At 43.8% G+C, this 22784-nt stretch overlaps 2 protein-coding genes across 3 annotated transcripts in view; one reads left to right on the top strand and one right to left on the bottom strand.

Moving 5' to 3' along the window:
* SLK (STE20 like kinase) overlaps window positions 1-9231 on the top strand; it is a 65327-nt gene extending 56096 nt beyond the window's left edge. For both annotated transcript variants that reach the window (XM_030807409.1, XM_012505754.2), the window contains 6 exons: window positions 1022-1151; window positions 1643-1767; window positions 2596-2784; window positions 3337-3462; window positions 4472-4585; window positions 8548-9231. In XM_030807409.1, coding sequence (XP_030663269.1) covers window positions 1022-1151; window positions 1643-1767; window positions 2596-2784; window positions 3337-3462; window positions 4472-4585; window positions 8548-8694 — 831 coding nt within the window. In that variant the 3' untranslated portion in view covers window positions 8695-9231. The remainder of the gene's footprint in view (window positions 1-1021; window positions 1152-1642; window positions 1768-2595; window positions 2785-3336; window positions 3463-4471; window positions 4586-8547) is intronic.
* A 5175-nt stretch (window positions 9232-14406) lies between these two features.
* The window catches only part of COL17A1 (collagen type XVII alpha 1 chain), a 55351-nt gene continuing 46973 nt past the window's right edge, over window positions 14407-22784 (bottom strand). The window contains exons 43-56 of the mRNA XM_003255434.3: window positions 22661-22735; window positions 22287-22337; window positions 21621-21743; window positions 20892-21029; window positions 20301-20369; window positions 19749-19889; window positions 18587-18676; window positions 18376-18486; window positions 17735-17881; window positions 17057-17446; window positions 16351-16488; window positions 16019-16081; window positions 15789-15869; window positions 14407-15405 (exon numbers count right to left, since the gene is read on the bottom strand). Of these exons, the coding sequence (XP_003255482.2) occupies window positions 15350-15405; window positions 15789-15869; window positions 16019-16081; window positions 16351-16488; window positions 17057-17446; window positions 17735-17881; window positions 18376-18486; window positions 18587-18676; window positions 19749-19889; window positions 20301-20369; window positions 20892-21029; window positions 21621-21743; window positions 22287-22337; window positions 22661-22735 (1673 nt within the window). The 3' untranslated portion in view covers window positions 14407-15349. The remainder of the gene's footprint in view (window positions 15406-15788; window positions 15870-16018; window positions 16082-16350; window positions 16489-17056; window positions 17447-17734; window positions 17882-18375; window positions 18487-18586; window positions 18677-19748; window positions 19890-20300; window positions 20370-20891; window positions 21030-21620; window positions 21744-22286; window positions 22338-22660; window positions 22736-22784) is intronic.

Below are 22784 nucleotides of genomic sequence, written 5' to 3'. Positions count from 1 at the left end.
ATAAATATTTGTTGAATGAATTAGTGAATCCCAAACATGTTTATAGAATTCTGTGATTATACAAATTTTCTTGATAGATTTATAGTATGTAACTCACTTTCCTATCCCCAGTTTGCATTTCTCTAGCAATGCATGACTTCTCATTAATTTCTCTACTATTGTTCTTTTTAGGCACATGCTGTAGATACAGAAACTATCTTCTTCTTTTGAGGTAGCCATGGTATTTCTTCCTAAAATTTATCTCCTAAAATTCTTCCTCTTTAGTTCCCCAAATTCTGGTATCTGTTTTACCTGTTAGCTCTTAATTGCCTTTCTTCCTAGAGGGCCTTTCTTTTTTTTTTTTTTTTTTTTTTTTTTTTGAGATCGAGTCTCACTCTGTCACCCAGGTTGCAATGCCGTGGCATGATCTCAGCTCACTGCCACCTCCACCCTCTAGATTCAAGCAATTCTCCTGCCTCAGCCTCCCTAGTAGCTGGGATTACAGGCACCCGCTACCACACTTGGCTAATTGTTGTATATTTAATAGAGATGGGGTTTCACCATGTTGGCCAGGCTGGTCTCGAACTCCTGACCTCAAGAGAACCACCCGTGTTGGCCTTCCAGAGTGCTGGGATTACAGGCATGAGCCACCACACCTGACACTTAAAGGGCATTTCTTATTTATCCTTGTTTTAGTCACACCATAGTGGAATGAGTAATCAGTTTTAGAAGCTGCAAATTTACTGTTCTCTCAAAGATGCTAGTGTAATAGGGCACTTTAATTATGACTGGGCTATATGTTTATTCTGTATGTATCCTTCTTAGTGAGTTTAGAATATTATGTATTCTAATGCTTTTTTCTTAGACTGAATTGGGTGACTAAATACATTTGTACTATATAATTTTGGTGATTTTAAAATCCAGCTAACTTTGCAAACTTGGTTTGGAAATCTTGTTAACCACTAATATATACAGCCATATAGATAAATGGATGTTTAGTTCATTAGATACTTATTAACTGACAATTAACTGTTTTTAATAGGAGCAAGAGTTTGTTCAGAAACAACAGCAAGAATTAGATGGCTCTCTGAAAAAGATCATCCAGCAGCAGAAGGCAGAGTTAGCTAATATTGAGAGAGAGTGCCTGAATAACAAGCAACAGCTCATGAGAGGTAATTTTTTTAAAATTAAGAAATACTGCAAAATGTAGAATTCCTTATGACAGTAGAAGTGAACGTAAACATATAACCCTTAAAATTTCTTCTTGCCCTGATGATGCTGGAAATATATCTGAATAATTTTGTATACTCATTATGCCTTATAGTTGTTAGTATACCTAATGGTCGTGTGTTAGAATGGAATTTAAAGTACTTATCTTCCCTAACAAATTAGCTTAGATTTTTTTTTTTCTTTCATATTAAGATTAAATAGGATTTTGGTGTTCGGGGTAGGACATTCTCTGTTTATACGACATTAGAACAGACTGGAAAGAGGTAATAGATATTGCCTTACATTGGTTACAATTGCACTTACAGCTCAGAATGTCAATATGTGTGTGCAAGTTAGTGTATTTAGAATACTTCTATGTAAATATTAAAATGAAGAGCAAAGTACATTAGTAAAAAAAGAGCAAAGTGACATTTTGAAAACTGCTGTCTTCTAGCTCGAGAAGCTGCAATTTGGGAGCTCGAAGAACGACACTTACAAGAAAAACACCAGCTGCTCAAACAGCAGCTTAAAGATCAGTATTTCATGCAAAGACATCAGCTACTTAAGCGCCACGAGAAGGTTAATGAAAGGAAAATTTTTTCATTTTTTTGTTCGTTTTAAAGTTTGCAAAGCTATTTAGTTTTGAAACTTAAGTTTCTTAGATAATCAATTTTAGATTTCCTTTCTGTCTTTTATCCTACAATTTCTTGGATGAAGTTTGGAGTAATTAATTGTATTTTGATCATGATTGCAAACTTCTTTTCTACAAATTATGAGGAAAGTAACTAATTACAATGCTTAAAGACGTTTTACACCTTGTAATCTTCATCTTGACTGTCAAAGGTAGCTATTTTGGCTCTATTTGTGGTTCAAGTATCTTAAAGTATGGACTCCTTGTACTTATTAAAAGAGTTGCAATATAAAACTCTCATCACTAATAACTTTCTTTTCTTTTTATTCTTTTGAGACAGAGTCTTGCTCTGTCACCTGGGCTGGAGTGCAGTGGCACTCAATCATAGCTCACTTAACCTCGAACTCCTGGGTTCAAGGGATCCTCCTACCTCAGCCTGCCAAGTATATTCATGTACCACCACACCCTGCTAATTAAAAAAAAAAAATTTTGTGTGTGGAGACAGGGTCTCACTATGTTTCACAGGCTGGTCTCAAACTCCTAGGCTCAAGTGATCCTCCTGTGTCAGCCTCCCAAAGTGCTGGGATTACAAGTGTCAGCCACCAGACCTAGCCTAACTTCTTACGAGTTATTTTGTGCCTAGTATTTTGCTGGTCACTGCAACAAGGGAGAGGGTAATTATAGGAAACAACAACAACAAAATGGCATATTTGAATATGCATGTGGGTACTGACTATTGTTTCTGTGTCACTGGATTCTATTTAAAACTTTCATAGGAAACAGAGCAAATGCAGCGTTACAATCAAAGACTTATTGAGGAATTGAAAAACAGACAGACTCAAGAAAGGGCAAGACTGCCCAAGATTCAGCGCAGCGTAGCCAAGACTCGAATGGCTATGTTTAAGAAAAGTCTGAGAATTAACTCAACAGCCACACCAGATCAGGACCGTGATAAAATTAAACAGGTAAATATGCAAATTAGTCTCTCCTCTTTTAGGTTTTAAAGTTTTGAATGACCATTAGAAGTTCTACAAAATTCCTTTCTTTCTAAACAGTTAGAGCCACCTTAGGCTTGTTGATGTTCACTTTAACTCTGTGGGCTGGGGCTATAGATATATGGCATATACCAATTAGTCTTCCCCACAGAGAGTAAAGCCCTTCCTCCTATACCCCATACCAGCTCCTGAGCTAGACTGGTCCTAAGACCAGCCCTGGGAATGAGATGACTTGGACAACTTTTCAAGTCAAGATATATGGCCTCACTGTGATACTTCTGTAGTCACGGTCACACACACAAATTAACTCAGATCACTAAGCAGATAGGAGGATCAAGGTTTTAATCAGAAGTTCCTGCTCCCCCTGAAGCTGTGATGTGGACTCCAGGTTTGAGTCTCAGCATATTATTACTTGTAGCTTCAGTATATTGTGCCTTGTTTTGTTAAATTCCTTTATATCTTCAGAATATATAGAAATCACATGCTTCTGAACTATAATTTATCTTTTTTTCTTATTTATAGTTTGCTGCACAAGAAGAAAAGAGGCAGAAAAATGAGAGAATGGCTCAGCATCAGAAACATGAGAATCAAATGCGGGATCTTCAGTTGCAGTGTGAAGCCAATGTCCGCGAACTGCATCAGCTGCAGGTCAGATACGGAAGCCTGACAGCAAAGCCCATAGGATGCGGCAGCACAAGTGGCTGCTTTTGAGAGAACACTAGCTAGCCAAAGTCAACTGCATCATACTTACGAACATGCTGGGTTTGAGAGGTTCTGTTTTTTGTACAGATCCAAATGAAGATCAGTTTAGTATCAAAGGCACTTGTGTAGATTATATATAACCATGATTAATGTAAACATGAAGCTAAATTGTAACCTACGAAATTGAGTCTTTCAAAAGCGGTATTGAGTATGGTTTTTAGTATATTTTGCAAGAAGATGTGGAGAGTTTCAAAATGATGTAGACAGTTTTGTTGTCATATTCTGAATTTTTTTGTCAGATTCTAAATTTAACATTTCTTTTCCATTTAGAGGGAAATAGTTTATTTTCTTCTAGGTTTTTGAAATAAGTGATAAGTTAAATACATGGGAATTTTTCTCCTAAGAAATTTAAAGGTTACTTGAGAGAGGGCTGATTTAGGACCTTACATAGAGTGTACAGCCCATCTAAAATGTTTAAGATTTCAGAGTAGTGTATAAATGTGGGTATTTATATATTTGCTTAATTTACTATAGTAGAACAGATCCTAATAGATTGGCCTAATGGGCCAATAGATCTATTACAGGAATAGATCTATTAGGCCAACCCTTTAGTACCAGATCCTACATTCTGTACTCACAGGTAAAATGTATGCAAGCTGCCTTCTGAAGTGTCAGTTTTATGAGCAAATCTTCTTAGAAAGGAAAAACAAAAGCTCAAGCTAGTTCTTTTTAAGTTCTTTTTATATTGTATGTAATAGTTCTAGCTTCTAAACTTGTAAAAATGAAGCTATGATTCATTTCCTAATTCATGGCCCTTGGTTTTTATAGAGGAAAACTTGAATCTCAGTAATGGCATGATATTTGATGAGTAATTTATTATTATGGAAGATAATTGTATTTGTGAAAAATTGCTTAGTTGATCTGAAATTTTTTTAAATCCCAACTTTATTTTCAGAATGAAAAATGCCACTTGTTGGTTGAGCATGAGACTCAGAAACTGAAGGAGTTAGATGAGGAACATAGCCAAGAATTAAAGGAGTGGAGAGAGAAATTGAGACCTAGGAAAAAGGTAATTTTAAAAGCTTTAATTAAAATGATATGTGTATACTTGTCCGTCTACCCAGCTATTGGCTCTTTACCTACTGTGTGTCAGGTACAGTGTCAGGGGCAGGAAACATAGAGATGAAAAGACAAAATTTCTGTCCCCAGAAGGTGTGGAATCTAGTGACAAGCAGTTATGAATTGGTAGGGTCATTGCTCTGAAGGAGGTGAGTACAGGATACAAGAGAAAGGAACAGATTTTGTAAGCAGAGGAGGAGGAGAGCTTTAATCTGCCTGGGTAAGTCAGGGAAGGTCTTCAAGAGGAGATGCCTTGCAAGCCAAGTGAGTCTTGAAAGATGAGTAAGAACTTGCTAAGCGGATGGGCTGATTGGAGTGGAATGGGATGATCTGAGTAGAGAGAAGAGAATGAGTGAAAAGGAAGTGTACAGAGAATTGTAGATCGTTCTCTGACATTGGAGTATAAGAGGGGGTGTGTGCCAGTGTATAGTCACTAGGGAGGAAGAAAAGGAAGGAAGGAAGCGATGACAGCTGAGTCTGAACAGCTCAACTGGAGCCATATTAAAAGGCCCTGGTATTCTATATAAACTTGAAATCTGGTAAAATAGGGATGGTGTCTTCCCTGTCTCACCCCTTTCCCTTGTTTGTACTTGACACCCTATTCACCTGGTCTTACTGGCTAACCATCTCACCTAGAGTTTTTGCTATCACTATATGACCTCTGACCCTTGGCTACTCAAACTTAAACCTTTGTTTTGCGGGGGCTTCCTGCCTACTATACATTTCTACCATTCCTTTCTTCCATCCATCCAATCAGTCAATCAAGGAAATATATATTTAGCTATGTGCCAAAGGAAGTGAAATGACTAAGTGAGTTCATAGTGTGGCTTTTTGTTTGTTTGTTTAGATGGAGTCTCACTCTGTCTCCCAGGCTGGAGTGCAGTGGCGTGATCTCGGCTCACTGCAACCTCCGCCTCCTGGGTTCAAGCAATTCCTCTGTCTCAGTCCCCCAGGTAGCTGGGATTACAGGCATCCGCCACCACACCTGGCTAATTTTTGTATTTTCAGTAGAGATGGGGCTTCGCCATGTTGGTCAGGCTGGTCTCGAACTCCTAACCTTAGGTGATTCACCTGCTTGGGCCTCTCGAAGTGCTGGGATTACAGGCGTGAGCCACCATGCCCGGCCCATAATGTGGTTTTTTAATTTAAATTTTATTTATTGTTAAATTTTTTGAATAGGTAATGTATTCACGTAGTATAGAATTCAAAAGGTACAGAATTGTAAATGGTGAAAAATCTCCTTTACCTACTTGCAGCCTAGCATCTGCTTCAAACACCCTAGTTGAACTTGTTGACAGTGGTCACAAGTGAGTTGCTAATAAACAAATCCTATGGCCTTATCTAACTGTTCTCCTTAAAAGTCTTGTTTCTTAAAATTCTCCTCTCACCTGGCTTTTGTGACACAGCCCTGCTCATTCTCTGTGTTCTTTATCCCCTTTTGTCTCCTGAAATGTAGGCATTTCTCAGTTTTGCCCCTTTAGTAAAGAACAGTCTTTACCTTGATGATTTTATCGCTAGTGATGGCTTCAACTGTTGCATATAGACAACTCCAAAACTTAAATGGTAGCGATTGTATAGAGCACGAATTGTAAAGTCATACAGATGTGGGTTCAGATCTCAGTACTGACACTTACTGATTAATTTTCTCACTTACCATTTCTAGGCCTAGTTTTCCTAATTTGTAAAATGAGAGTGATACTACCTATCTATTTGGTGTTGTTTATATAGCAGTTATCTAGTACCTGAGCTATAGTAATGGTTCAGTGAATGGTTGCTATTGCTATTATTGTTTCTTGTTTTTATTATCAGTTTGAGCACTAAGTGCCCATTTTCCATCTGAGTGTTCTGCTCCTCCTCATTTCACCTAGGCCTTGTGGTTCCTTTTTTTGGTCACTGTATCTCAGTAGCACCTATACTGAACCCCAAACGTTCTGTATCTGCTCTCCTTTCTTTGTTTTTCTTTGTAACAATTCATCTCCACCAGACACATTTGTTTATTGTAGCTTCTGGTGAGTGAGAATATAAACTCCTTAAAAGCGTGCCATGATCGCTTCATTTATTGATATGTACCCAGTTTCTAGAACAGTTCCTGGCACATTGTACAGATGACTACATACCTGTTCAGTGCTGACTAAAGAGTATAAACTCATTAGAGAGAAAACCAAACTCAGCATCCTTTTCCTTCATCTCCATCTCACCTTTCCCCACTCACTGCAGCCCACTCACCGCCAGATGTTCCTTCATCTCCATCTCACCTTTCCCCACTCACTGCAGCCCACTCACTGCCAGATGTTCCTTTATCTCCATCTCACCTTTCCCCACTCACTGCAGCCCACTCACCACCAGATGTTCCTTCATCTCCATCTCACCTTTCCCCGCTCACTGCAGCCCACTCACCATCAGATGTTCTTTTCTGCATTCCTGTTCTCTTAACTGACATCTACGCTAGAAACCAGAATTATTTTTCATTTCTGTCACACCCTACATTCAATCAGATGCCAATTAATTTGGACTCTTTTTCATAACGTGTCTCCTTTCTTTCTCACTGCTAACCTGGTGCTTGTTTAAATTGTTCAGGAATGTCCTAATGGGCCTTCTAGTTTCTAGTTCCATTTCCTTTCTTCCCACTCGCCTGCCATCACTGGAGGATTTATCCTCAAGAACATCTCTTGACACTGTCATAGTGATGTTGAGAAATCTTCAGTTCCATCAGAGTAAAATGTAAATTAATGCCTCAGTTTGACTGCGAAGCCTTCATAGTGCCACACCTGAGTCACAGTCACCCTTTCTAGCTTCCTCTCCCACTAGCCACTTTGTTCCTAGTTCATGTTCCAGCCTTGGGTATAGTGGCCACTCCTCATACCAGCTCCTCAGCTTCCTGCCTTTGTGCTGTGTTTCGGCTCTGTTTCTGGCATGCCTTCCCCATACTGCCTATCAAATTCTTATCTTTCCTTCAGCACTAAGCTCATGTTTCACCTCTTTTGAGAACCCCTCCTATATCCTTCCTTCTTTTCCTATGCTTTGTACCTCTACAGTACCACTTATCCCTGAATCACTTCTCCACAAAGTCATTGATACCTGTAACAAGATGCCATAAACTGGAGGCTGGGGAGTCTGAGACCAGGGTGCCAACACGGTCACGCTTTGGTGAGGGTCCTCATTTGGGTTACAGACTGCCGACTTCTCACTGTGTCCTCACATGGCGGAATAACAACTCTCTTTAGCCCCTCATGAAGGCATTCATCCCATTTGGAGGGCTCCAGCTCATGATCTCATCCCTTCTCAGAGGTCCCACCTTCTATGCATAGTACCCGCACATTAGGAATTAGGTTTTATATGGATTTGGGGGGCACAGACATTCACATCACAACGGTGCCTCTTACATTTCTCAAGCACTTATTTTTGCTCTGTATTATGGGGGTAAAAATGATTCTGGTTTAGGTTGTACTTTTAAACAGTTTATATTATAGTCTAGTGTGAAAGAAAAGACAGGCACATCGTAACTAAAATAACAAGTAGGCAGGGGTAAGTGCCATGTGGGAGAAACAGATAATAGTTAATAATAGGTACCATATATTAGGGGTGCATAGTATGTGTGAGTACATCATTATCACATTTAGACTTCACATAGCAAATTATCCCTATTTTTACAGCAGAGGAATTGAGGAATTAAATGGTTCTCTAATATAGGGAAGGTAAGTAATGGACCCAAATTGTCCACGTATGTGGCTGAGCTGGACTTGCACATAGGGCTGTGCAAAGCTTATGATCTTAAAAAATTGAGCAGGCGTGTCTTCTTGAGGATTATATACAAAGAAAGTGTTTTGGACAAGTAGTTTTATCTTGGCTGTCAGCATAAATTCTATATATAATACCAGCACACAACAATTTCTTTTTCCCTTTCTTTTTAAGACACTGGAAGAAGAGTTTGCCAGGAAACTACAGGAACAGGAAGTATTCTTTAAAATGACTGGGGAGTCTGAATGCCTTAACCCATCAACACAGAGCCGGATTTCCAAATTTTATCCTATTCCCAGCTTGCATTCCACCGGATCATAACACTGGGAAGCATTCTGTGCGTGGGTTTGGCTCTTTCAGTATGTCATTCTGTTCTCATCTTCTGCCACAGTCTGTCAGATAGCTCACGAAGACAATCACCTGCCTCACCTTCTAGGTGTTTTCTTTTTTTGTTTTTGTTTTGTTTTGTTTTGTTTTTAAGCAAAGATGAAGGGAAAACGAACTAAGACAGATGCTAGGCCGTGTTGGCAAAGTAGCATCTTGGTGACTAAGGTGACTGTGTATATGCATCTTAAAAATTATGTTCTTATAGACACTGCTACCTGAAAACTGTTGGAGAAATAATGTTTAAAGTTATTTAAGAAAAACTGTTACATCACTAAGTATTAATAAATTCTTCTTACCTGACGTAACTTCTCAATGATGCCTAAATTCTGTAGTTGAAGCTCTGCTGTAGAGAGTTGGGATTATTTTCTTTTGGTGGATCAGCTCTCATAAAAAAGCTATGATTTGCTCAAATATGCTATTGACTCAGTAAATGAATATATTTTTTTCTTTAAATAGGAACAACCTCTTTTTTTTTTTTTTTTGAGACGGAGTCTCACTCTTTCGCCCAGGCCGGACTGCAGTGGCGCTATCTTGGCTCACTGCAAGCTCTGCCACCCGGGTTCACGCCATTCTCCGGCCTCAGCCTCAACCTCTTTTAAAAAAGAAAAATTATTTCAGTGATTCGTCAAAACAAATTACCTCTTTAGGCATGAGCTAATAATTGAGGGTGCTAATTTTCTTAAGATAGTGCCTAAAACACTAAATTTCAGTCAAGTCGTAAGTAGGATTTTCTTTTTGATCAACAGGGACAAAAACATCCTTAGAATTAAACATGGTTGTTTTGGAATTTTTGCTTCTCTTACCATTTGATAGAAATTTTCATCCTAAAATACATGTACAAAGTTTGGAAAGATGAAAAAAAGAGGTAGCTTTTAGATTGCAAATTGGAAGTATAAAACTCATGAAATTTAAGCAATGTAGGTTTAGCTATCTGTGTTTATTTTCTAAAATAATACCTGAGCTGGTTAAATGATTTCTCTCCATCTTAGCTAATTCTGTTTAAAACTCTGTCAGAGGCCTGCAGGCTGTGAGTTATATTTATAAATATATCTTCGGAAATTAATCTTAAAAGAGGCATTTGTTCAGAATACTTTTTTAAAAGTTTAAATTAAATATTTAGGCACATGTCAGAAATTACTTTTCCTTATTTTGAAATGAGGCTACTTATGTCTTGGTTTTATTTTGTTCCATGTTTAAATCATTCACTTTGATTTGAGTGGGAAAAGCCTGAAGCCTTTATTATGTGGTTGCTGATGTGTGTAATTATTAATGAAATGTTCACTCCTAGTCCCTTATGAGGCTTAGAATTTCAACCACGTGTCAGGTCAGACAGTATTATAAACTGTACTTTGCTGTGTGAGACAGCACATTTGTGAATGATGCTTGCTGCCTGCCATTTTCAACCTATTCTCTCTTAAGAGTGCTAGGTACCAAATTGTGAAAGTTTGTTTTCAGTTATATTACTTTTGAGGCTGGTGAAAAATTTAAGTGTAACTTTGTGGGAACACTGATTCATATTTAGAAAATGTAAATGTCTGTAGCACTTTCTTGCAGTTAATTTGAAAACTTTGGATGCTGAACCTTGTTTGTCAGTGATTTAGATGATTTAAAAATGCATGTGTGATTTTAATTTTATAATTGTTTTGACAAGCATAATTTACTTGGACAACTTTGTAGGTAGCCTTAACTTCTGGCCAAGTTTGTTTTTTATATAAATATATATACATATATATACATATTATGTATAGTTGTAAATTCATACACTTATCACATGAATGTGTTACTGTATACAAAACTCTTAATGCTTTATTCTCAAATGCTGGGTTGAAAAATGTTTTGAAAGCCTTTTAAAATATATATCTTTATAAAGTAATATTCAGGATGATAAAAATTGTTTATATTGTTATGATAAAAATGACAGTATAATGTTGCCCAGTGTATTTAATGATTTATTTGAAGAGGGATTGGGAAGGAACGTTTTCATACCACTTTCTCCTTTGAAATTTTCAGTTTATTGACTTTTAAAAAATGAATACCTCAGGCAGTAGACATTTTTTTTTCCTAGTATCATTTAATTGATACCCTGTGTGCTAAACAGTGTGTGGTGCCTGATTAATTTGGTCTGAATATTTGATTCTTTCTGTTCCTTTCAACTTGACATTCAGAGTATTGACTCAAGGAGAGAGGCTCAGAGTGGAATGGCTGACGCTGTGGGTAAGGTTGGATCTCCCTTAAAACTGCCTTTTGGATTCAGTGTTTGTGCTTGAGTTCGCTTTCAAATATGACCATAATCGTGTGGGTGCAAGACTGTACAGTGATACGTATGTAGAGGTAAAGCATTCATTTTAATACTTAAAGTTATATAAATCTTTTCAAAAAGTGTTTTGTTATAAAATATGCTATTTGTACCCATACCAGCCCACCTCTTCTGAGGCCCTGTATTCAAATAGATGATAGTGATCTATCTTTCCTGCATGAAGTGTAGGTGGCGAGTGGGCAAGGGGCGCAGACTTCTTTGAAATCGAAGAGTACAGTCAAATCTACTCCTGATTTGGTTGTTCTGTTGCTATGGCAGAATATGCCATGAAACACATAAAAACTTCTCCGAATGTGCACTGTCATCAGCCACCTCCTCCCCTCTTTCCCTGAGTGCTGTGAACACAGCAGACCTGCATACTTCTGCAGATCCAGCTCCTACAGCTTGGGGCACCAGGCTGCCTTTCCTAGTCCTGTTAACAACCATACAGTGTGAATTGCTGAATTAGCTGCTCTTCTATGTGGAGTCACATTAAGCTTTTTCTTATCTTTTTCTATGGGGAAGCTATAGGGTGGTAAGGAAAAAATGTTGAATGCTTTTACTTTGCTGAAAATATTAGAACTCTCTTGTGACAGGATACAGCAAATTATAATTAAATATAAATTACCAGAACCAGAGCTACCTCTAAGTCATACTTCCTCAAGCACAAAGCTCTCAGGCATATGAGACCCACCTTAATGAAGGGTCTCTGATTTCTTGAGCATCAGTGAGTTTCAGAAGTGACTATTTTTTTGTACTCTTCTAGTTTCCTTGTAACTACACACTTTTTCCCATTCCACACTGCTTAAATGACAAAGACGCTTCTGAGAAGCCAAATTCTGTCCAAGTATTAACTAGAGATATTGTTGATTAAAGAAAATCTAGAACTGAAGTGAAAGAAGAGAGTTCCAGTTCTAATAGTCTTTTGATTAACAATTCTTTTCTGAGAAATGATTTTTATAAGAAATGGGGTGATGCTTTAAATGCTTTTCTTAAGTTGAAGGCACAACAGTTAATGGCTGTATTGTTGCTATTCCGTTGCTGACATGTTTTTGATAAAGCTTTAACATTCCTGCTACTAATTTTGGCGGAGAGTGTTTGCCAGGTTTCAATGTGGGCTGCAGCTTTTTGTGCTCCTTCTCTGGTTTGCAGTGTAATGAGTTGATAAGCTAAATTTTCAGAAAGAATTTTGTTTCAGATTATGCCTCTTATCTACTTGGGAGCAACATGTCTTTTCAATCATGGGATTGACACATGAAAAATAAAGTTATTTCTTAATCAATTTTGGGAAGCAGTCTTTTATTGAGAATCTTTGAAACTGGAGTGTCCTGCCTGAGAACACTTTGCAGTTGTTGGTCCTAGTTACATTGTAAAACTTTCAGTCCCCCCAGGTCTTCTGACCCTTCCAGAGTTAGTATTCCTAGCTGTCTGTAGTCCACAGCACACACGCAAACACACACACACACTCAAATGTAGTTTTTAGTGGTAACTTGCTGGGGGTTGTCTTTCAGCATGCACACCCCTCCTTTGGGAGGTGCTTAAAATATTTCTATCACCCTATGTGTATATGTGTATGTTTTTAATTTCTTTCCCCCTTGGGATGGATGATTTTTCTCACCAAGCCTTTCACAAATCATATGACCTCACTTCTGCAAAAATAGTCCCTTCGTCATTGATAATGTTCATGCAAGATTCAGTAGATGCTAGGCAGCATCACCGGCACGTGTCCAGCTGGAGGGAGGCATGGAGCGTCATTTTCTAATCTGGGAGCGTTGTGCACTATTGAGCTCATTCTTGACTTAAAAAAAAAAAAATGAAACAAAAGAGGCTCACATCCATTGCCATCCAGCTGAGGACATAACCTCATATCTGCCCATCCTCTTTCTGAGTTTTGTCCAGAGAAGGTAGTAAGTTTGGACGTGTACCCTATTTTACTTGAGCATAAAACTCGATGAGACTTTGGGTATCTTAGGTAAATCTAGTAACAAGGGAAAAACTCCTATGTCTTGATTAATCAAGATAAGGATCACTATTAAAGGGGATATAATACTTGAACCCCTAAAGCTACTTTTTTTAAAAGGGTCAAAACATCTTTTCCCCCCTTTTTTTGGAAGTTACTTTTAATAAGTGTAAAAGCTACAATTAAAAAGTAAAAAATTCAGCCTTTGGGTAAAACTAATGAATTCTTTTGAAAAAAATTATTTAAAAGGCACAATTCCTTTATTATACACAATAGTTTTCATTAGACAGTAAAACTCAAGTTGTTTGAAATCTGGAGGCTGTACGAACTAATTTTTATTTTATTTTTGTTTTATTTTATTATTTGAGATGGAGTCTCGCCGGCTGGAGGGCAGTGGTGCATTCTCGGCTCACTGCAACCTTCACCTCCTGGGTTCAAGTGATTCTTCAGCCTCAGCCTCCCAAGTAGCTGGGATCACAGGTGCTCGCCAACCATGTCGGCTAGTTTTTTTGTATTTTTAGTAGAGATGGGGTTTTGCCATGTTGCTCAGGCTGGTCTCGAACTCCTGGGCTTAAGCAATCTGCCCACCTTGGCCTCCCGAAATTCTGGGATTACAGGCATGAGCCACCGCGCCCAGCCTCATTTAAAAAAAATTCTCGTTAATTCATAGCAGGCAATTATCAGGATATAATAAAAGAGGCTAAAAGACCACGTAGAGTTTGTAGTGCTTGACTGGTTGTTGCCGTTAGTGGTTGTTTGATATAGAGGAAACAAGTGGAGTGTGTTTTCTGGGATAATATGAGATACTCAGCAGAGACCTTATGGAAAATAAATAGTCTTTTTAGAAGAGTAGTGGTGTAGAAGTAGATGTAATTTAATCCCATTTTTAATTATCCAGCAGTTTGAGAGTCACAACTTGTAACAAATTCACAGTGGCTAAGTATAGTCTCTTCTGAATTGGAGTGTCTGATTTTACTGTGCATTTCTTTGGGGCATTTGAGATTTGTACATTTTTCTTTAATAGAAGTTTCTATATTCCACATATTACTTGCCCTACAATCATAATTCCATTGCCCCAGGATAAAGCACTACCTAATTGCAAGGAATTTTCTTGCTCATTTGTTGCATGTTTATTTCAAATAACTTGTGCTTAGGGAAAACTTTCATATGCTTTGTAAAATCCCCAGATTGAGTTCCTAGTTGCAGGTATCTAAAGATTTGCCTTTAAAGACCTCAGGGATTGAATGAAATACCAGAAGCTGTGCCCCAAAATACAACCACTTTTGTTTTCTTGTGTTTGTAATAAACAGTGTTAGAGTCAGACCCAGTTAACCCAGACTATTTTTTAATCTTTCTTTGGTCAGATGAATCACATTAAACATGATATTAAAAAAGAAAAAAAAACTTTAATGGGAAATTTTACAATTGAAATGATGTTTCATCTTATACACCACAAACAGATGTTTTTAGACATTGAAAAGTGGTTAAAGACCAACTGCGCCCAGTCCCCCAAGTGCCATTTTCTGAGTGCAGAATGGAGGGTGACGTCTTGAGCTGATGCTGTGTCCCCAGCATCAGGTTTTCTGTTTTCCCCCTTCTCCCTTTATTCCTTCCTTGTCCACTGCCCTTCACCCTTCTTTTTCTGTTTGCTCTGGCCTGGTTCAGTATAACATATCCATGAACTCTAGCATGGGCCTGTGGACAATCATAGCTGCAATCAGACTTTCTAAGCAAATGGGAATGTGATATACATATAACCATTAGAAACCCTATCACCTCCTGGAGGGGAAGTGAATTTCTTAATTTTTTTAGTTGCAAGAGTCACTTCTTAGCCAACTGACTAGAGAATGCAGAATGAACAGGGGAGGAAGGAGCTGATGGCACAGCCTTAGAGCAGTAACCAGAACACACCCCCATCAAGTGTCACCTCCAGGAAGGCACCCCACCCCCATCCTCCCTTTTCTGGGCTCATATTTAGGCAAAGCTCTAAGACTTCAGAGCCAACTTTTATGTAACTGGCTTTCCTAGGCTGGGGCTTGAACTAAGTAAAGAAGCCAAGGAGTTCAGATCTAGATAGCAGAGAAGTAAGTCTCATTCTAAAACATTGCAACTACTCTTAGAGTCCACCCCATGAAGCTGTTTCAGATTGTGTATCTTTGACTGAATTCTATAAGTATGTGTTGTTCAGACTAAAACAAATGTTGCTAGCTAGGTTGGCTATGCTGTCTCAGTAGGACATTGACAGACTCCAGCATTCACCCTCTGGAGAGCTTGGACCTAAGTGCCACATGCATTATGAGACCTGGTCCAGGAGCTGTCCTGCCATGGCTAGCTTATGGCTTGACAGCAATACTTCTTCTCCTTCTCCGCCCAGCATAGCCTTGGTCACCTGAAAGTTAGAAGATCAGTAGGAAGTTAAAACATGTCTTGTGGCCTGTGGGGATCTTGGCTTGGGCAATTATGGCAACCGTGACTACTGCAAAGATGGCTTCAAAGGTGAAATCTTTTGTAAGACTACATTTATTTAACTTGTTTGCCCCATTTCAACACCAGGTTGGTTCTCCTTTTCCTCCCTGCTTTGACACTCTCCTTTTCTTCCTCACTGTGAATGGGATTGTTATGCAAATTCTGCTTTTGGCAGTGTCTGCCTGGAGTAATTGGCATTTGCCTGAATTTCTCAGGCTTGCTCTGGAACAAATCACCTGCTTCTCTACTGAGTGTCAGCCTTGCAGCTCTCCAGAACATGCAAAACATGGAGCAGTCAACACTTACCTTTGTCTCCTTTTTCCCCCTTGTGCCCTCGAGGGCCAGGTGGCCCAGGATGACCTGGTGGCCCAGCAGGGCCCCTGTCACCTGGAAGGATAAATGGGACATAACTAAGTAATACATGAGTCTGGGGACTGAGGGCACAGATAGCCGGTGTGGCACCAGCACAGGAGCTGCTTTTCAGTACGAGGTGGGTGTTAACACAGGATCCAGGGACTGACTCTGCCACCACTTACCTTTGGGTCCTGGAGTGCCCATCTCTCCTTTTTGCCCAGGGGGTCCTTGAATGGCTCCATAAGCTGCAAAAGCAAGGAAACACTGGCCTTAGAGTCTTGATCACCTGGAAGCTTGAGACATCAAGTCATTTGTGCAGAGTAACACAGAGAGATAGTGATGGAGTTTGGACATGTAAGAGGAAACAAAGTTCAGAATTTATAGAAGTTGTCTAATTTTGAGCATCTCAAATGTTAATAACTGGAGGTTTCTCATGAGACTGGTGTCTCTGGAGCAGACTCGTGGGAACCTATGCAGTGAAGCAGGTGCTGGGAAAGCAGTTGGATGCCCTTACTTCGGAAGAAGTCCATGAGGTCTGCAGTCACGTTGCTGTAGGCAGAGAAGACCTTGCTGATGCCGGGTGGCCCCTGCGGCCCAGGCCGGCCTGGTGGGCCCTGGACAGTGTAGGCCATCCCTTGCAGTAGGCCCTGACCTGTAAAACACCAGAGCTTGGGCACAGGAAGCAGGGATCGCCCAGTACCCTCTTCAGCAGGAGCACAGTGCCCTCCAAGTGTCAAACTCCCAAAGCAGTTGAACTAGATCAAGCCGCAGCAAGGGTGAAGCCCTCCAACTTCCTTTGTATTCCACTGTGTGACTGGCACGGGTCTCTTCCTGCTGCGGGCCGGCATCAAAAGCTTGTTGACTGCGTAACTGTGCTGTTAAGCTGCACAGGGAAAGGACTCTTAGCCAACATCTTTCTCTTGGCCCCAGCAGAAAAACCAGCATGGTCATATGACTCATCTGGGACCCAGAACGAGTTAGGTGTTGGGAAAGCAAAGTACAAAGCCCCCAGCGTGCTCTGTTCCCCACAGCTCAGGTCCCAGGGCTGGGGCTCCTTGAGCTGAGTGGGCTGAGAGCTAGGCTGGGGCTGCCTGTCCCCTCCAGCCCCTGCCTGTCTGATTCTGTCTTCACAGCCTGGGGTTCCACAAACAAGAAAGCCAGTCTGGAGATGCTCCCACACTCCTTCCCCCCAGCACCAAGGCCTAAATGTCCCCACTTACGCTGCATGCTCTCTGACACCCTCACAGCCAGCTCGTTGTAATCCAGACCTCCAGCAAAGTCAGCCCTGAATAGACCGCCGTTGCCACCATACATGCCGCCTTCTGCTGCTGCCCCATAGCCTCCGCCTGGGCTGATGTCAGTGCCATAGGGGCCCCCGTCTCCTGCAGCTGCACCAAAGGCACCACCTGCCCCCAGGGAGCCTGCACCACCTCCTCCTGTGCTCATGGAAGAGCTGTAGGAGCTGCCCCGCCTGACGGATGAGCTGTGTGAGGAGGAGCTGCTACCCCGACTGTGGGAGGCATCCGTGGACAGGAGGCGGCTGTCCCCAGGGGGTCCCTGCGGCCCAGGAGGGCCTGGGGGGCCAACAATGAAGCTGCGCACATCAGGACCTGCAGGGTGAGAAGCTGCATGAGTGGGAGCTCAGATCTCGGTGGAGAGAAAGACTTGGGAGTTAGGGAGTCTCTCCCAGGGTGTCAATGCCCCTGAGAAACCAGAAGTGAACTTCAGGATTCTTGTACCCGAGTGGGAGAATTTTGGTGTGGAAGGAAACCGGGCTTACCCCACCAGTGGCTCTCGTGTGTGGCCTTCCTGTCCCTTTAAGTGCCTCCCTGCCCCACTTACAGGGAAAAGCAAGGCCTGTGGGGTGCCTGGTGGGGCATCACCGTCGGGGCACCTACTTGTGAGGTAGCTGATCAACTCGCTCCGGAAGCTGTCGCTGTTTTCAGCTGCATAGGTTGCCAGGGCTCCTGAGACGCCCGGGGGTCCTCGAGGCCCTGGAGGACCAGGAGGTCCTGGAGGGCCTGGGATGGATGACAAGCCGGCAGCTGGGCACAAGGAAGAGAAAGAAAGGTCGGGGTAGGCTGCGGAGTTAGCTGAATTCCCAGCCTGTGCTCGGGGCGCTGTGGGTCCCACCTGAAAGGAGGGGATGAGGCTGGGCCTCCCAGCTGATGGGAGGAGAGAAAAGCAGGAGGCCAGAGCCTGCTGTTTCCTGACATCATCCAGGAATGGCTGTTCCCGTCAGGCTCTCCCACTCCCAATTCTGAGCCTCATTCAACTCAGCCCTCCAGTCACTGAGAGGTGGAGCCCCAGGTCGGCCCTAATCACACACTGGGCTGCACCTGGGAAAGCCATCGCTCCCCATCTCCGTCCCTGCCACGGCTGAAGGCCCGTTGCCAGCACATGTGGCGCTCTCCAGGGCCCTGCACCCAGCCCTGTACAGGCTCCAGGAGCACTTGGACTGCCCTTGCTAAAGCCCATGGGAGCCCCCAAGGCCCAGCTGCATCCCCTGCCCTCCCCATCCCACTCCACAGTGCCCTACTATGTAAGTAAGACGAGAGGTCCTCCACGCTGATGCTGGACCACACATTGCCTGGGATCCCTGGTGGACCCGGGGGACCTGGGGGTCCAACGATGCCTCTGAATTCAGACCCTGAGACACAAAGGGAGGGCACGGAGTCAGTCCTGGCCTGGGCCAAGGGACTCTGCTTCCTCCCCAACCACTTGGACAGATGTTCCCTGCTGGGCCTTACCTCGCAGCAAGGAGAGGAGCTCCTCATAGGAGGTTCCTGGCAAGCCAGGGGGCCCCGGGGGACCAGGAAGCCCAATGCTGATCCCAGAACCTAGGGATGTGACGGATTCAGATCAGGCAGGGGGAGGCAGATGGAAACACCTGTCAGACAGGAGGTCGGACACAGAAGAGGTTTGGACAGAAGTGGGGTCCAAGAAAGAGAAGAGACGGTGGCAGGAAGAGAGGCAGAGAGGAGGAGCGGAGGGGCCTACGCGGCCGGAGAAGCAGGTCCAGGTGCCTCTGTACTTCATTCTGTGTGTGTGTGTGTGTGTGTGTGTGTGTGTGTGTGTGTATGAGTGTGTGTGTATGGGAGTGTGTGTGTATGGGAGTGTATGGGAGTGTGCATGAGTACGGGAGTGTGTGTGTATGGGAGCGTGTGTATGGGAATGTGTGTATGAGTGTGTGTATGGGAGTGTGTGCATATGAGAGTGTGTATGGGAGGGTATGGGAGTGTTGAGTACGGGAGTGTGTATGGGAGTGTGTGGGAGTGTGTATGGGAGTGTGCATGGGAGTGTGTGTGTGAGATGGGAGTGTGTATGTGTGTATGGGAGTGTGTGTGTATGGGAGTGTGTGTATGGGAGTGTGTATGGGAGTGTGTGTGTATGGGAGTGTGTATGTGTGTGTGGTGTGAGTATGGGAGTGTGTGTGTGGGAGTGTGTGTGTGTATGGGAGTGTGTATGTGTGTGTATGGGAGTGAGTGTGTGTATGTGTGTGTGGTGTGAGTATGGGAGAGTGTGTGTGTGTGTATATGGGAGTGTGTGTGTGAGAGTGGGAGTGTGTGTGTGTATGGGAGTGTGTGTGTGAGAGTGGGAGTGTGTGTGTATGGGAGTGTGTGTGTGTGAGTGTGTGTGTATGGGAGTGAGTGTGTGTGTGTGTGAGAGAGAGAGTTGTTTGTAGACTGCACACGAGACAGTGCCTGAGATCCCCATTTTGGCTTTTCTTGCCATGCTTCTTGACCTCCTCCAGGCTCACAGGTTTGAACGGCTCTGAGCACTGCTCATTGCTGGGGTTGGTGCAATCTGATAGGTGGGGGTCAGTGGCGCAATCACAGGGAAGTTTATGCTGCGAGTCCTCATCCCAGTCATCCCAGGCCCTTCCCAACCACCCCTCCTGCAGACACTTACTTGACATGTAGCTGAGAATGCGACTACTCAGCTCTGCATAGTCCAAAGACAGGAGGGACCCATCTCCACTGGCTCCTGGTGGCCCTGGCGGACCCCGAGGGCCCTTCAGGTACTGACGTAGGTACTGACGCACGTCATCCCCTGGAGAGGAGAGGATGCAGTAGCAGGACCCACCCAGGCCATGGGGGTCCCAGACGTGGTCCAGCTGCAGCCTGGGCTCCCTGCACAAGCTGGCTCCTGCGCGACATTTGTGAGTTCTGGGTCCGCAGGCCCACAGTGTTCAGGGGGGACACCAGCAAGCTGCCAGGTTCCTGAAGGGACACCTGCCAGTTTGCCTGGCATTGGGGCTTGGGAGGACATTTCCTGCCCCCTTTCCAGCCGGTTTGCTGACTCAGCAAGCAGATCAGAGCAATAAGTGGCTCTTTGTCCGAAGGACTCTGCCTCCCTCTTGCAGCCCTTCTAAGGCTCAGACGAGGACAAGGTTTGCCTGACGAGTGAGGCCAGGAAAAAGCAAAGATAGTCCCACCCGCGATCCCCCCACAGGTGACTCACGCTGCAGCACAGCCAGGATGTCTTCAGAAGAGATGGAGGACGAGAACAAGCTGACGCCGTACCCCGAAGCTGTCGGGAAGAAAACCTCAGGTTACCTGCTTAGCAGGTACTGAAGCAACACCCTCATTATTCCAGAATCTGAAAGGCCCGGTCACTGAGCTGTTTGTCTTTGGGGGAAATGGATGAATGGAGTATTATGAGGCTATTTTGAAAGCATAACAAAGTCAATTACTGTTGTCGGGATTTTTTTTTTTTTTGTAAGAAAGGAAGTTTACTTTCAAGAACATGCTTTAGCCTAATGCCTGCCAGATGCTGCCAACCTTCATGCACAGGTGGGAAGAACCTATAATTAGGAACACATTAGTCGATTGCAGGAAGTCTCACTCAGTGTCTCTCCCTTGTGGCCGCCCTGAATCTGGACAGACCCTTGTTGACACTGTATCCCAGTGGCCCGATTATGATGAACTCAGAATTAAAACTCATATTCCAGAGAAGGGCAAAGCAAACAGCAAATGAGGAGATGAGGCTCTGGGAGCAAAAGTAGACCCACAGGAGGAAGGTGCCAGGTGCAGGGCGTGGGGAAGGGCTTACTCCGTAAGTAGCTCACAACGTGGCTTGCCAGCTCTGAGTAGTCGAAAGCCTCGCCTGTGATGGTGGTGACAGGTCCTGGGGGACCAGGTGGGCCTGGGGGACCCTGAACTCCGGATAGGTAAGATCTAATACTGTCACCTGCCGACCAAGGAACAAAGCAAGTCAAGCCTGTCCCAAGAGGACATGTTCTCCCCATGGAGGTGACCCGAAGCACATGATAACATGCCTGCCCCGCCCCACACATGGGCCCAAGGCTGGGCCAGGAGGGAGCCTAGACTTCCCCTCACTGTCCTTCCCCTAACTACAGATGGAGAAACTGAGGCAGAGGCCTGAGCTGGGTCAAGTGGCCCATGAGGGCTGTGGACCAGCAAGACTCCAGCCAGCCACCCATTTGACAAATGAGCACATGCAAGGTGTGGTGTGAAAGCATGTGCGCCAGCCTCCTCCCCAGGGTGTGTGGGCGAGGTGAGGTTGTGTCGGGGGCAGCTATGAGAAGGCTGGTGTTGGGGAGCTCACAGGCCTGTAGGCCTGGCTCTGCAGGGGGAAGACCTGGGCCTGGACACACACACACACACACACACACACCACACACACACACACACACAATCCCACTGCCCTACATCGTCCCATGTCTCTTAGCCTCATTTCTGTGATGTACCACAGCTCCCTTGCAAAGAGACTGTATCTCCACATTCTTGTCCCCACGGCTTGCGGCGGCCGGCTACTCACTCTGCATGTACTCAGAGATGTACTGCTGAATCTCCTGGCCAGAGCTGCTGATAGAGCCCGGAGGCCCAGGGGGCCCAGGGGGCCCTGGTGGGCCTGACACGTACATAGTACTTGATGATCCCCCTGCAGCAAAGAGAAAGTGTCCTGTGTCGGTTTCTCCACCCTAGGGTCAGACAAACGGGCCCAGGAATAGCTTCCATGGTCTTAGGAGGGAGGGTCATCTCAGGGGGAGAAATAGGATAGTGGCAAGGAGAAGGGTCCCCGAGAAGAGAAGAAAGGACAGCCTGTAGCAGCCGCTGTCTGAAAGTGTCACAGAGCTAGGAAACTGCCCCAGGCCAAACCGCCCTTTCCTTCTGCAACCTGCTGAAGGACCCCCAACATCGCATCCCCCTTCTCTCAACTCCCCAGCACCCCTGGGTCTGTCTGTTCTCCATCATGCGGTGTCTGCATTGTTAGGTATCATTATATGTGCCTGGGTCCTCCCCCTCAACCCAATAACTCGTAACCTCCTTAAAGGCAGCTCATAGGTCCTAGCACATGGAGAAGACAGCCAATCAACAAGGAATCATGGAGAAATGAATGGACGAATAGAGCAACATCCTCATTGGAATGATCAGCCTTCACCAGAAGAAGCGGAGAGGAACTTTGGTCACTTTCAGTTCTTACCTTCAGAAGGACCGCTAGGAATGCCAAGAGCCCCTGGAACACCTGGATCACCTGGAATCCAAAATGAGAAGTTTGGCTCACCTCCTCCAGGAAGCCTTCCTTGGTTAAGCCAAACCACACTTACTAGTGTGTGTCTCAACAATCGTCCCATGTCTCTTGGCCTCATTTTTGTAATAATACCACAGCTCCCTTGTACAGAGGCTGTATCTCCATGTCCTTGTCCCTTCCTCCCTCTGGCCTTTCCTTCCTCCAGCCTCTTCTCTCTCCCAAGACTTTACACTGATAAGTACTTGCTGCCATCTCTTCAGGCTCTGGGCTCTGGGTACCAGGCTCACCCCTACTCCTCACCACCTTCTTGCTGCTCCCTCACTGACCTTTGTCACCTTTGGGTCCCTGGGGGCCAGGTGGGCCTGGTGGTCCCTGAAGGTTGAGTCCGAAAGAACTGGACCCTGGAAGCCAACAACACACACAGTGCAGTCAGCCAGGGTTTGGAGAGGC

The sequence above is a fragment of the Nomascus leucogenys genome, chromosome 3 (assembly GCF_006542625.1).
Source record: "Nomascus leucogenys isolate Asia chromosome 3, Asia_NLE_v1, whole genome shotgun sequence".
Lineage (NCBI taxonomy): Eukaryota > Metazoa > Chordata > Mammalia > Primates > Hylobatidae > Nomascus > Nomascus leucogenys.
Note: the sequence above shows the minus strand (reverse complement) of the source record. Positions and strands in the feature narration are given on the sequence as shown.